The 15,534-nt window shown below is 36.7% G+C and overlaps 3 protein-coding genes across 4 annotated transcripts in view; 2 read left to right on the top strand and 1 right to left on the bottom strand.

Moving 5' to 3' along the window:
• LOC132706085 (facilitated trehalose transporter Tret1-2 homolog) overlaps positions 1 to 5,654 on the top strand; it is a 62,483-nt gene extending 56,829 nt beyond the window's left edge. The window contains exon 5 of one of the 2 annotated variants that reach the window (XM_060677169.1): positions 4,543 to 5,654. In XM_060677169.1, coding sequence (XP_060533152.1) covers positions 4,543 to 5,534 — 992 coding nt within the window. In that variant the 3' untranslated portion in view covers positions 5,535 to 5,654. The remainder of the gene's footprint in view (positions 1 to 4,542) is intronic. The other variant, XM_060677170.1, reaches the window with a different exon arrangement.
• A 6,910-nt stretch (positions 5,655 to 12,564) lies between these two features.
• Positions 12,565 to 13,566, top strand: LOC132706836 (BLOC-1-related complex subunit 6). The gene has a single exon (XM_060678417.1). It carries the CDS (start codon positions 12,745 to 12,747, stop codon positions 13,537 to 13,539), a length of 795 nt encoding a protein of 264 aa, XP_060534400.1. The 5' UTR covers positions 12,565 to 12,744; the 3' UTR covers positions 13,540 to 13,566.
• A 101-nt stretch (positions 13,567 to 13,667) lies between these two features.
• LOC132706835 (GDP-L-fucose synthase) lies at positions 13,668 to 15,525 on the bottom strand. The gene is made up of 5 exons (XM_060678415.1): positions 15,276 to 15,525; positions 15,109 to 15,223; positions 14,363 to 14,491; positions 13,965 to 14,307; positions 13,668 to 13,912 (listed from the first exon to the last, which is right to left on the bottom strand). Exons 1-5 carry the CDS (start codon positions 15,407 to 15,409, stop codon positions 13,677 to 13,679), a joined length of 957 nt encoding a protein of 318 aa, XP_060534398.1. The 5' UTR covers positions 15,410 to 15,525; the 3' UTR covers positions 13,668 to 13,676.
• Positions 15,526 to 15,534: the final 9 nt, after the last annotated feature.

The following is a 15,534-nucleotide window of genomic DNA, read 5'->3' as shown; positions in this document are numbered from 1 at the left end:
AACGACTCTGAAGATGACATTCCACTTAGTATGTTAAAAAATATCTAAGGAAAAGTCTCTAATAAAATCCAAAACAATGAAAGGTATAAAACACCTGTGAAGACTGATAATACGATCTCAGATAAGACACAGACACAAGAAGAAAGTGAATATCTTAATAAGTCTTTCAAGGAATTTCTTTCTACACCGGAACAATACAAATTGAAAGAAAATAAGAGTTTAAAAAGAAAAAATGAAAAACAATTCGTAGCGTCATCAGCCAGTGTGTCGTTAAGAAAGCGCACGGAAAATGATATCCAAGAAAATGACTCTAGATATTGTTATAAAAATGCTTTTATTTTTTTAGTTTATTTAGTTCGAAAAAATATGTTTTATGCAAACGTGGCATTTTAGTATTTATAACTGTTTATAGAAAAAATAACTAAATGTACATTACCCATTTTAGCCTTGCAATTTGGAAATTTTTTGCGGGCTTTATTAATTTTTCACATGCCTTTAAGACTGAACGTGTACCTGCAGTTTCATTTATGAGACCCTGAATTAAGATAATATTTGTATTTCGTTATTTGTTTTTGTCTGTGTTTGCCAAATAAAGTAATTTCTTATTAACTGGGTCTTATTTGCCGAAGGTACCTTATATAAATTCGTCTGACTAGATCGAGGCCCATATTTATTTTTATAAACTCAGCAAATTGAAAGATATAGGACAGGAAATTTATATACTCCAGTCAGAACAGAGTAGCTTCGGATATGCACTCCTAAAAACTAAATGAAAATTCTATTTTGCACGGGTTTATGCAACGTGGAAAAGGTCATCTAGAAACTTGGTTCCGTGGCGAATTTATACGGACGGACAAAATAAAACGCATCAAATATAGCAAAAAAGGGCATCATCCGATGACTACATCGGAAAAAATATCTTCCTCCGAGTTTGATTTATGCATGTGGATAACAACCGGAAGAATATTAGATGCATCGATCAACTTTTCCGTTTCTCAAGCCTACCTTTAGTTCTTTTATTTTCCCGGTGAAACCTGAAACGAAGTACAGCATCAGATATTACGGGATTGATGGAACCAATTTTGACGTCATAATACCATTTTCAATCTGACCAAAGCATCTCTATCGCATTAAATTGGCAATGATAAGGCGGAAGCCGCAAGATGCCGCGATTATGCTGACTTGTCCATTCTTAAAAAAATAAATTTTTGATATAATTTCATTTTCAAAGGAAGATACTTAGGAACTACCTATGCAGTTTTTCTGGCAAGTGTTGATTCACAAACATCCATAGCTGGCCTTTCATTAAACTTGGACGAAAATAAATATTCCTTTTTTGATTCCTACTTTGATTAGGTATTTTCTTAGGTCATTGTCCATTATTATTAATAAAGTTTCACTAAAATTGGGCGACTGGACCACCTTTTAAAGGAAAAAAGTTATTTTTTTCGAAAATCATATTAGTATTGTGGAAATGAGACTTTCCGTGCGTACATAACGGAAACTGCTATCTCTGTTCATATTTTAAAAAAAGTCTTCTTTTCCTATAAAAAAGAAATCTAAATCAACTTTCAAAATTTTTAGTGTTCATTGAATCCGATTTGAAGCCCGATTTGAAAATACGACCGGCATACTCCACAAAACCATTAATTATTATAATTATTTATTAATTATATATTATTATTAAAATTATATTTTTTCCGAACTGTTTCTAGACGCTCCTTTACTAAATATTAAAGTCTCGTCCAAAAAAAAAGCATTATTTTGATTTTTCATATATTTTCTTTCTTTCAACAAGAATTTATACGGGTATTTATTATCTTAAACCTCGAATATCTCAAAAAATAAGTAAAATTTAAATATTAGATAAATTACAATCCTACCTTATTTTGTGTCCTAGAATTGATATGTGAATAAAAATATAGTGTATTCCATTTGAAAGTCTTGAGATTTTGTTAATGGAATTCGCCAAAACGGCACCACCTATTTGAGATAAACTGTATAAACTGAAGTGCAACTGTTAAACTGATTGAGCAGTGCATCATCTCCTTAGTCTGTGGTTAAATTTAAATCAAACTGTGCAAAATTCGAATAGGAATTTCTTAAGAAAGTGACCTTTACTTTAACCATACATATACACATATACAGGGTGTTCCATGTAAAATTATAATATTTTAAATCTTCAGGAGAGTCCAAGAAACTTTTGTACGAAACTTTTTTTCATATCGTCCAGATCGTATAGTGGAGCCTTTTATTTGCCACACGGTGTACGGTGTTTAAGGGTTAAAAATTATTATTAACCTTAACCGCGTGCCAGGTCTTTGCCTTTTAATCATCCGAAACAATGTTCGTGCCCCTCCTTTAGTTCATCCCCCGTGAAATAACATAAGAAGGTGCAGAGTAAAATGCTAGGCAGTTTCAAATAAGCTCTGAAGAAGTTAAACAGGATAATTGGCGAAACGTCGTCAAGTTCGATTCAACAATAACCGACGTAGGAGGAATTCGGAAGTTTGGTAAATAGTGTATTTGATACACTTTTTTTCATTTATTAAACTAATTATTATAATTTTTTTATGTAGATTCACATACTTAAACCGTCGCATATCATTAAGGAACACCCTGATCTATTGAGTGTTAGCGTACTAGTTAAATTAATAAATGCCAAGTACAACTGCTACTCCCATGTAATATAATCGTAATAGTTAGTGACGGCTGCCTTGTATGGATCAGATAGACATTTTGGGCGGAACAACATCTGTTGAAGTATAAGTAGAAGCAAGATGAACAATCTATAAACATCATAAATCGTACGGACTATATAACTCTACAGTTTTCTGAAATAGCCTATAGAATAGTAAGACAACTACCAGTACGGAGTTGGGTGAAATGAACCAAAAATCTGTTTGAATGCTAATCCTAACTTAACAGCCCAAGATATTGTTATTTTTCTTTTCTATGCCGGACCGAATTGCTCATATTTATTTATTTTCTTTTTCTCGTTCATATTTTGATTTTGTATTGTTATTGTTATTAACTAAGCTTTGCCTAATATTATGTATTTATATTTGATTCTTGTATTGTGGGTTTAGCCTGTTTCTGTCCTAAGAGTAAATAAATAAATAAAAAGAATGCAATTGAAGAACCTGTGAAAATGGAAATTAAAAATATTCAATACTTTTCGCACAAATAATTTGTTAATAGCTTTTCCAACGACGATGAATGTGTTAGCAAATCAAAAGTTCTAGGCATTTTCTGGTAACATCCCTAAACAAAACTATAAATCATCGATTTTATATTTGTTAAATCGTTTTTCACATTTGTTTGTTATCTAAAATACGATCGCAATGCCGACAACTGGATGTGACGACATCTTTTTTACGTAATAAAAAAAAACTCGATACGATCAATAGAGAAAACAATTAGAAATTATTTTGATAGGAATTTATGACAGTAGACTAGGACGCTTTAAGGGGTGGTTTTTCACCCGCAGTTACTTACCCTTGAAAGGTACTTTTTTTATTTATTTTGTTTAAGTAATTAAAATATGAAAAACGGAAAGTGGTAAACCGGAATGCTCAGGTCAATATCGTTCAAGTCGCTAACTTACGTGATACATCCAAATCTACTGTTAATTGCACCACCAGAAAACACAAACATTATCCCTTCCACCTGGAACTACACCAAAAACTGCTAGGGCGTATAATGTATTCAAATGAAGCTAATTTTCTCAGTAATGGTGAAATTAATCGTCATAACATGCATTATGATTGAACAGTTGAAAACCCAGAAAATTGTCCTTTTCCAGAGTAAATTATTAATCGCAAATCAAAATTCGTAAAAAATATGCCTTATTGGTTTAAACAGTATTATAGACGGCATCGAGAGTTACAATTTTTGTATTTACGGTTTTCGTCTATCCCATACGCTGCACTAGATATTTGAAAAAATCCATATGAAAATCGCTATTTCTCGTACAAGTCTAACGTCCTGATGTCATTTACTATTGCGGTGTAAGAACTGTTTTCTTGCAAATCATTTTCTCTATTAGAAAAATTCATAGACCAGGAAATGTGGGACATCGAGGGCTATAATCCAATTCGAACAATTTTTTAATTTTATACAAAGTGTGAATATTTCTGCTTTTCTGAGTAAATTATTGGTCGTAAATGAGCAACATCAAAAGATGGGATAATTTGGTTTAAAAAGTATCGTAAACTGTTTCGAGAGCTACAATTTTATATTTACAGTTTTCTTTCATCCTACAGGGTGCTCGATATATTCTATTATATTTACCAAAGTTTGCCTTGATTTTGAATTTCGGCGACCCTAAAACGCACTTTATACAGAGTGTGCACGTAAAAAGATAACATTCTCTTTACGAAAATTTCATGTTGATCGACGATTCATTTTTCCTCTTTCATTTTTCTTTTATATTGTTATTGTTGTTAACTAAACCTTAGGAACTTATATTTGGATTCCTAAGAAGGTTCAACCTGTTTGTGTCGCAAAGAGCAAGCAAATATATAAAGAAATAAATTTCAGGAGGAATTTCCTTGTCCATTTCCGGCGGCCTCCTCGTCTGCCACGTCCTGGGCACATTCCTCCACTGGCAGACCACCGCCCTCATCTGCAGCCTCGTGCCCCTCTTGGCCTGCGTCATCATGCTGCTGGCACCCGAATCCCCCGCCTGGCTCGCCAAAAAGGGCAAGACGGAAAAAGCGGAAAAGTCGTTCCGGTGGTTCAGGGGCGAGTCCGACGAAGCCGAGAAGGAGCTCGCCGTCATGCTCACCAGACAAAATCAAACGGACGACCCTCACTCCCCCAAGGACCTCGCTTCGAAATTCAAAGTCCTCCTGCGGCCGGAATGTCTCAAGCCACTCGGCATCGTCATCGTGTTCTTCATCCTCAGCCAGTGGGCGGGTCCGAACGCCATCAACTACTACTCGGTGACCATCATGAAGCAAACTTTAGGCGACGGCGTCGACGAGTACCTCGCGACGATCATCATCGACGTCATACGCGTCATAGTGTCCGTAGTCGGTTGCGTGGTTATGAGAAAGTACAAGAGGCGCCCTCTGGCGATGGTAAGCGGTTTCGGGACGTTCCTTTCGTTGTTCCTGCTCAGCGGGTTCACCTACGGCAGCAAAGTCGACCTCGAGCACTCGCAGATCTTGTCTTACGTCTCCGTAGCCGCCGTCGTAGCTTACATCGTGTTTATCACGGTCGGTTTCGTAGCCATGCAGTGGTCGCTCGTAGGGGAACTCCTACCCCTGACCGGTAGGAGCACGGCTAGCGGCGTGGCCTCGTTCGTGGCTTTCTTCACGACCTTCACCGTCGTCAAGGTCACGCCCGCCATGTTCAACAGTTTGAAGCCCGAGGGCACTTTTCTGTTGTTCGGCGTGATGGCCCTTTTGAGTACTGTGTTTAACTACTTCTGCTTACCGGAGACCAAGGGGAAGACGCTGGACGAGATCGAGGACTATTTCAAGGGCAAAAAAGAGACGGAGTTGAAGGAGTTTCCGGTGAAAACGTGACCTGTGATAAGAGCTGGAACGTTCGCTTTGTAAATATCTAGGTAGATTAATGATAATTATTAAACTGTTGTTAGTGTTAGTTTTATTTCAATAGTCAACAACCAACAAAACTACAGCCTCTTTAGTAAAATATACATTGTAATAACGAAATCATAAGTACCCGTTATCTTACAAAGGTTGATATTTTTATTGAAGGTAAAGGTAAAGTGCACTGATTCCTGATTACGAAATAATTTTAGACTTCCATTTGCGAATAATACTGATTTTTGGGACTAAACAAAGTTTGCCGAAGGTGTCCGTGTCCGTCAAATTTACATTACCGATGGTTCGGGCAGGACCGAAATGAGAAATTAAAAAAATGCTACATACAGTAGTGGAAAAAAGAATGGAAAGAAATGGTTGATATGTTTTTTGCGATTTATAAGCAACCAATCTCAACCGCAACTACTCAAATCAACTACACACACATAATAAAATAGTAAAAACAAAATCAATATCCATATATAGAAAACTTACAAAAAAGCCACATTTTCGGACATGTTAGTTTAAACTTAAATACATAAAAAACAAAGAAAAACGTAGTTTTTAGACCACTAAATAAATATAAATAGAAATACTTTGGTAAAAATAAAACAAAATCCAATCTAATTCTAAAGACTTTTTGGCTCGGAATCGGCCTCGGCGGATATACAGGGTGCGGCAAAAAGGTAGGCAGGATTTCAAATAGTGGTTGTTCGGTTTGTAAAACCGGCAACACTGTGTACGCACTCGCGTTAGGCAGACAAAAGTATGCAATTTTCAGTTATCGACATGGCTTGGAGCGGAGTGCATTGTGCTTTCGTTGTCGAGGAGTTTATTGGAAATGGGAAATCTGTAATAGCGACGCAGCGCGCCTTTCGTAATCAGTTTGATGTTGGTCGGCATGGCGCGGTTCCGGATGGAAGAGCAATTCGTGGGTAGGTTTTACACTTCAGGGAAACAGGTTCTGCGCTTAACCAAAAATCTAATGGCCTACCAAGGACAGTAAGAACACCGGAAAATGTGAATGCAGTAAGAGTTTCCGTACAACAGTCTCCAACGCGTTCAACTGTAAGCATGCAGCTGCTTTGGGAATTCCCGATAGAAGTGTTCGAAGAATTTTACACAACTCACTCCAAATGCATCCGTACAAAATGATGGTAGTGCAGGAATTAAGCGTACAAATTTATGCCGGGATATTCTTCAAAACATTCCCAGAGGTGCTGTATTCATGTCTAGCGATGAAGCTCACTTTCACCTCTCGGGTACCGTAAATAAGCAAAATTTCCGTTATTGGTCAGCAAATAGTTCACAGGAACTTCATAAGCGACCTCTTCACAGTCCAAAAGTCACCGTCTGGTGTGCAATCTCGGAGTTCGGCGTGTGGGGTCTTTACTTTTTCGAAGAAGACGGAATAACGGTAACCGTCAACGGAGATCGATATTTTAATATGCTTAACAATTTTCTGCGTCCAAAAGTATTCACTTTTTTTGAACAACGATCGAATAGAACATCTTTGGTTCCAGCAGGACGGTGCTACATCGCACACAACGCGTCGTTCACTAAATCTTCTTCAAGAAATGTTCCTAAACAAAGTGGTGTCTTTACGAGGTGATCTTGGCTGGCCACCACGTTCGCCTGATTTGTCGCCTTGCGACTTTTTTCTTTGGAGTTACCTGAAAGCGAGAGTTTTCGCACGTCTTCCGCGAACTTTGGAAGAATTAAAGGCAGCCATAAGACAAGAAATTGCCTCAATTCCCCAAGAAATGATCCATCGGGTAATGATGCGCTTCCGCGAGAAACTGTAAGAGTGCATCGACAATAATGGCCGTCATTTAAAAGACATTTTAAAAAATAACGTTCCTAAATGGCATAAAATGTACATTTCAAAAAGAATTTTTAAAAAATGTTTTCTTTATGTAGTTTGGTTTTTATTAACATCCCAAATAGTACCTATCATTTTGCCACACCCTGTATCTTCGTCGGTTGTCATATATGGAACTTCACTTTCAACTTCCGTAACGGTTCCCATTTCGTCTTCGACCGTATTATCAATAATGTCTACCACTTTATTTTTATTTTCACTAATTAAAGGACCTAATTTGTTGGCACACCAGAAGGACCTGCTAATTATGGTGTTGTAATCACTTCATTTCGTTATTTGTAGTCGTTATGCTCTGCTCTTAGGTTTGTGAGGCGATTACGTATTTTATTGTGAATCGAACTAGAAGCGCTGAACTAACTGGAGCAGATAATATATACACCGCGCCATCCACAAATTCCCTTCCACCATAGTAAAGGAGACACTAAAGAAGAGGACAGCCATACGATCCTAGCTAGATCCTTTGACACTAACCGTTCAATATTCATGTCGGCTGAGACTTTATATACTCAACTCCATTGCATCTACGTTTTCATCGGAACTTAGTTTGCAACCCTGAGAAACACGATCTAACAGCGCTAACCAAACGTATTCATTGCCATTAATTTTGTTTCTTTCATTTTTTGTCTAATATTGATTCTGCTAATCATTTAACAAGATTACTTTGCAGTTCAGTAGTAGCATAATGTATGAACATATGCACGTATGAAGTATGAAGTTACTTTCAAAATTTTTAATTAAAATAAGTTGTTTGATATAAATATTCTGGGGTTTATTCGCCACGGTTGCTAGAAATTCTTGCGTTTCATTGGATTGCGAATCTAAAAGTGTTGTAGACAAACATTTGCGGCTAAGAAGCTGGTATGAAGGTCTCAGTTTTCTCATGCACTCAATCCATAATGAATGGTCCACTGACAAAAATCGCTTTAGCTAAACTATTGTCTATTTACTCCTGAGTGCCCACTTACGTTTTCGGATCCATGAAAAACTCGTGCAGGCATGATTGTGGTATTTCGAGCTTGAGTAACACCGGCAATGTCAACATTAATAGTATTAGCAGTTTTTTTTTCTGAGAGCCTACATAACCCGCAAAGTGTTGAACTCCATGTTCTGAGTACGCTTTGGTTGTCATTTTTATGTCATTAATTATCCACATTAAGAGTGTGTCCGCGCAGAGGAAGTCGCGGAAACCTGGTTCAACTGCAACAATCAAGTCCCAATTAATCTATTGGGCGTCACACTGGATAGATCGTTGACATGGGAATCACATATATCGAACTAATTTGTAACAGATTGCGATTGCGAACGATCATGCTGAGGATGGCTTATTTTGGCTTATTTCATTCTTGACTGTCGTACGCAGTCATAAACTGTCCATGCAACCAAAGCTTTCCGAATGCAAAATAAAGCTATACGCACAAGTCACCGATCAACACCTCCGGCACATTGTCGTCCTATCTTCAAGAGGCTAAAAATCATGACACTTCCTAGTCTGTACATTCACCGTGCACTGACCCACATCCATAAAAATATACATGGTTTTGAAAGACATTCTGACAGACATGTACACAACACCAGACAGGCAGACCTCATCGTACCATACTATTCCAGACTGACGACCTCGGCAAGAAATAACCCTCGCACTGACTTGTACAATGTTCTTCCTCAACATATCAGAGACTTATCACAGTCTAAATTCTCCAGAGAAATTAGACTGTTTCTTCTGGAGCATGCTTTTTACTCAATTACAGAATACACCCTTTCGGCCAAACACGAATTTTAGATCAACATATGTTTTATTATCTACCTATCGACATTTATGATTTCTGTAAAATTTTAGATTCAATCGTTTTTACACTTTATAATTTATGTATTGTACTTTTGTAGTGTATGCCTATTGTATATTTTGTCATATAGCTTTCACGCATGGAATTTTTCTATTGTTTATACGATTTATTTATCCACAACCACAATTTGTCAGCGTTAATCTTTCTTTTTTATTTTGTACTACTGACGCGCCATTTGTTGTAAAGACTCTTTATGTAAAAAATGGCTAAATAAATCTATTTATCTATCTATCCATCTATTCACAATTTCCACACAGAACTCTTCTTGAGCAGCATACTAACAACATAATACTTACAACAAATTACAGCATCCAAATCGTAATACGCCATAGGAAACAAAAACAAAAAAACACAAGTTAGCCGTTTGGGGGTTCCCCTTGCTCTTGCAGCCAGTGAAGAGTTGCCATTGACACCTTTGTTGATACCTTATTATGATTTTGATGAATTTAATGAAAAACTACCCAATACTCCGAACGGTAAATATCTTTTGGGTAAGTACATGGTATTAATCGGATATTTATAAATTTACCCATCGAGTAAATACCCACTGTTCGACAATATCAACAACCCACGCAGGAGGAAACCAAAAGATTTGTAAATAGTGTTACAGTAACCTGTGGAAGTTACTATGAAAGATTAACAATCCTCAATGTCAATGTCCAAAGAACAATTCTTACCGTAAGGGCACTTACTACTAATCCAAAATGGTTAAAGTATGCATTGTTCAAAATTTTCAAGAAACTAGGCAGGATTAAGTATAGAGAAACCGAAACCGGGATGAACCTCCCTCGAACTTTTTTCAAATTCAAAAACTAACCAATATACCGACCGTTCCGTTTAAAATAAGCAAGATCGGTGCTGTAACTTATAAGAAACAAAAAATATCAACTCCGTCTTTGGAAACCTCAGGTGAAAGCAGTTAGTGTTCAGGACGTTTTTGTTTCGATAGGCTAGAACATCGGTATTTTTTCGATACGCGACTAATTATTTATCCAACGGCGTATGTTTTATGAGTTTTATCGGAAACTTCGAGGGTTCACTTCGGTTTTGACGTGCGAAAACAAATTGAAAATTGAAGAGTCTATTTATAATTTATTCGGTATGTTTTCTTACGGCGCGGAATAACTCAAACATATTTGAAGAGTTTATACGGGTACAGGGCGGACCGACTCTGATTGCCTTAAAAATTTATTTTAAATACTACGCTTATGCCAACTTAATAAAGATATCCGAACGTAGCAGAAATGTCAGGTACCAAGTTGTTGGGTCTTGACAGAGATAAAATAAAATGGCATCTTGAAGGACTGAGGCAATGTTGCCAAGTGCTAAGCATCGCCGCAGTCTTCAAAGAAATAATACATATTAAATAATGTTTTTAAGTATAAAAAGTATATATAAATTATAAATTTTATTCGATATGGGTCAACAAAATGTTATACTACTAGTTCATGAAACACCAGCAAAACGAACCATGTTTTATAAAAAAATTTATATGACTCTTAAAGCCCAAGTGTTTAGAAGTGTGTTATAAGAGCATGCATATCATGCAAACTTCATTGTTTTCATATTTCTAATAAATAAAAAAATATATCAGCCTAAAATGACTCTACATACGAACAGAGAGTTAAAAGCTCCTTAAGCAGAACCTCCGTTCTGGCAGACAAACAGTTAGTTCAGTTCAAGAATATCAGGCGCTCCTTCGGGTAGTCGTGGATGAACCCGTCCAAAGCGTGAAGAACGAAACTATTCTGTCGGAATAGCGTTATGGCTAGTGAGATTTGCACTTTTATCATATGACAACCAAAGAATATTGACGAATATTTAAGTCAGTCAAATGTCCTTTACCACACTCGTTGCTTGATATACTATTGTTTATAATTAACCACACAAACTAAGAGTGCTTTCTTTAGTCTTGTTTTCTTGCCTAAGATCCACTATCCTTATAAAAATCACGCTAGCAATCATTCCTAACCTTCAGAGAGAATGTACTCCCATCTGACGTGACATCGTAAAACCAAGAATATGTAATAGAAGTTTCAGTGGACACACGTTAGATGGTGCCATTAAGGAAATATGAATTATGTATTCAATAGAATATTTCCAAAATCCTGATGAGAGTGTGTTAAACTACTTCCAAATCATACTGTATATTATGTTTGTATAATGTAACTTTCTGGGGTCAGTTTTTTAACTTTCCGTTTTTTTCTCATTCTTTCATTGCTTTAATTTTCATTAGACCCAATAACTTTACAATAATCTGAAATGATGAAAACAATTTCTTGTAGTAGCTTTTTTGAACCTACAAAGGGTTAAAAGTCTACGTTATCTCTTTTATCTTGAAGCATTTATATAATATACACGATATAATTGCTTCAAGTTGAAAAGGCTGTTTTTCTTACAGGCCTCTTAGTCCCCGCTTTGCATTTTCCGTAAAGTGCAAATCACATACGTTATAAGACATACATTTGATTGATTGATTGTTATTGTAAACTTACTGTAACCGTTAATAAAACAGAGAAACAGCGTTTATGGGAAAATTATGTTTCTTGCTGAATATATCAGTATAGGAACGACTCATTTTCTATAACGTTCTTAATAATCCTCCATTATAGTTCTTGCACAAAGTTCAAAATAATCCACAAACCAAAAAGGGGATATTCTAATTTGATCTGAATGAACTAATTCGAACCACGCGAATCAGACAAGCATCACACAAGTAATGCGACATGCGACACAATTCAAAACTGTCTCAAGTGTCACCTCGCGATTGGTGTTTGAACAAAATATAGTCTGATTATTTGGTGGCCTAAAAGCATATTTAGATGGGCAATCCTGGTCGTGACTGTTTTTCGGCTGTCCCTCTGCTATGACTTCCTCGATCGATTGAACAGTAGCTTAAGGTCTCTCGTTTTGAATATTATGCCTTGTTTTGCTACAAGTCTTTTCACTTGGGTCAGTTGGGAAAATAATGTTTTTATTTTTTATCTTAAAAACGAAAATAGAAGAATAAAATATTATGGAAGTATTACTATTATAAAAACACACTCTCTGCATATTTTTTTTTACCCTCGTCATTCTTCTTAATTAAATTTAAGGGTGAACCGTAAATGGGAAGTAAAATAAAACTGGTCGTATGGAGTTGAATTTTGGCTAGCAGGTAGAACGCGTCTAGACGATCATTTTAAAAGAAATATCTTCTTGAATTTCAGGCTACCCAGTTAAATTAAAACTTGTAGGACCAATATATCATTTATCTATGGGTTTTCTATGGTTAGTCCGATTACGTAGGTGACAGATGGTGACCGATGATTAAATTTACGATTATATGTTATAAAAATATTGAAAATATAAAAATCATGGCATATGGGTAGAACAAAACTTTAATTTATAAGGAACTTGCTCATGAAGTAGCCCAATCGCGAATGTTCCCTGGTAATTGCACAAAAGTTTGACGAATTTTTAAATGGAGTCTGATCAGATTAAATCGCCATCGCCGCCTCCGCCGAGCGAGCCACCGCCGAGTCTACCGCCTCCCGTGCCGGCACGACCCCAGAAACTCGCTGAGCCGGCAGAAGAAGTCCATAAGAATGACTGTGCAATTGACGACGACGAAATTTCGCAACACATGACCCAGTCTTACAGCGAGATATCGTTTAAATCGGGTCTTAGTCCCGAAAACGACAACTCCATCGATCTGAACCTCGATTCAATCGAAGTGTCTGAGCATTTCATAAAGCGGCCCGAAACGTTATCTTATGAAGCTGTCAGACCATTGAATCTCGATGGCACAGTTCACAAGGAGGGCAACATGACGCATTTCGTCGCAGAGGATTTAGAAACCAAGATTAAACTATCAAGTCCCGTCTCGAAGAAGAACGACACACCGGGCAACTCCAGAAGCGGCACCCCGAGCTCATTGTACAAACAGATACTCACCTCTCAAATGAGCCAGCTCGATACGACTCTCATTAACGATTTAGAAGTGGAAGCTCAAAGGATGGCTACCTCTGTGGACAGTCTCATAGAGAACTTGAGCGGTATTTTACACTCTATCTCCTCCATTACCGTGGACAATGTAGACGTTTACAAAAGTGCCGTGCTGAAAATGTCAGATGCGATGGACTCTAACATTAAGAGCATGTATACTATGATGGCGAAAGTCGAGGAGGTCACTCAGCTTATGAAAAACATGGAAACTATGTCTGTTAAACTTAAAGAAATTAGGAAATTGGTCGATTTGTTCGAAAGCTTTTTGTAGGATTTGAGGTAATTAGGACCCTTGGAAGTTGAAAGGTTTGTGTTAACCCACTAGTCATTTTTCTATTTTATTTTGAATCATTAAAGAAGCATTCTTTTAACAAATTTATTTAAACTATTTCATAATCACAATGGCAATTAGTTTCTTGCTAATAAATGATTCTGCCTGTACCAGTCAACACTTTCCTTAATAGCCCGCGAGAATGGTGTGAATTGAAAGTCGGGAAGGTAACATCTAAGTTTCTTATTGCTTGCGGTTTTCTTGTACTGCCCGTCCGCTTTGGTTTCATCAAAAACTATGCTTCCTTTGAAGTCGAACGATTTCACCAACTCCTCGGCGACCTTTTTAATTGAAACTTCACACTCTTCATCGACTAAAATTTAAAACCCATCAGACTTTCCGATCCATCTAATTACTAACGTTACCTGACAAAATTATAGGTTCAACTTCGTCATACTCTCTCAGAACCCAAACAAAAAGTCGAGCCAAATCGAGAGAATATATAAACTGCCTTAGAGGTTTCCCAGTACCCATTACTAAGAAGGTGTCTCCACCATTGTCGATGGTATCAAATAATTTTCTGATGAGACCAGGAATTACGTGACTAGACTCTGGGTTGTAATTATCGTGAGGGCCAAATACGTTGCAGGGAACCACAGAAGTGAATAAGCACCCGTACTGTTCATGGTACGCTTTATTGGCCACATCGATCATCCTTTTGGCATAGCTGTAGCCAAAATTGGAGGGGTGCGGTGGCCCATTGTGAATCTACAGCAATTCTAAAGTGATTTTTAAAAAAATGCACCTTATAAATTTACCAAACCATGCTTTCATCTATGGGGTATGTCGTTTTATCTGGAAATATGCAGGTGGACAGACAGGACACCACTTTCCTGACTCCTGTCTCGTAACTCATTTGAAGGACATTGTCATTCATGTGCAGATTGTTTCTCTACAATGATTTAAAAATTTCACATATAAAGAGAATCAATGGAAACCTAGCCCCATGACTCAGAAACTAAAAATGGTATAAAAATAAGTTAAATAGAAAAGTTTCATCTAGATTTTTTAATTTTTCTTATATAGAAGGGGTTCTGTTCATCTGGCGTGTGTAGGACCTAAAATCATTAACCAATAAAGCAGCTTTAGTTATTTAATTTTAAATGGAACCTCTTTTCTATGGTTCGTAGTTTCTGAATTAACAATCTCCAAGCTATGTTATGCCCAAAAATTTATATAGCATGATAATTTACATGCTCTCTCCTTAATAGATCTTGTTTACTTATTGCTAATTAAATGTTATCAAGATAGACAGTAGTATAGTCAGTACCAAATTATTCAAAAAAAAATTAAGATTAGTTTTTTTAAATTAATTAGTTTCAATGTTAAAAGTTTGAAAAGACTTATCTATGCACAATCCCTGATTTTTGGCTTCAACATACTATACAAGATTAACATTATTTAGCACAATATTAAATAACCATTTTTGAAAACAATTGTCTGCGTTTTGGCCGGATTTATTTCAAACCTTAAAATAAGCAAAGTCGCATTAAAAAGAATACTGCTTACCAGAAAATCCAAGTTATGGGACATGTTGTGGAACAATCCGCCCACCATCGCAGCCAAATGAATAACATGGGTGGGCTTGTATTTTTCGAAGAGTCGCCGCGTGGAATCGAGATCACTAAGAAAAAAATCGGTCAACGGGGACGTAATTGACGTACGTGAATGGTTACCAAAGGTCCGCGTCTTTACTGCTAACGAAAATCCAAGTCTCGTCCACTCTATTTTCGCTTTGCACCACCGTCTCTATCGCCTTGCCTACCAAACCCGTTCCTCCAGTTACCATAATAATTTTTTTATCAGGCATGTTTGCTAACTGCAATTTACCCGTTTCGTTTACGTTTCATTCGTTAAAGAAAAGAATGAAACGTACACAAAAAGATAAACTATATAGGTTATGTCTTCTTCTTGAGCCTTGCTGGCCAAAAAGTC

The sequence above is a fragment of the Cylas formicarius genome, unplaced genomic scaffold (genome assembly GCF_029955315.1).
Source record: "Cylas formicarius isolate icCylForm1 unplaced genomic scaffold, icCylForm1.1 PGA_scaffold_8__14_contigs__length_24414737, whole genome shotgun sequence".
Lineage (NCBI taxonomy): Eukaryota > Metazoa > Arthropoda > Insecta > Coleoptera > Brentidae > Cylas > Cylas formicarius.
The sequence above is the reverse complement of the archived record's forward strand: the minus strand, read 5'-3'. Positions and strand labels throughout refer to the sequence as shown.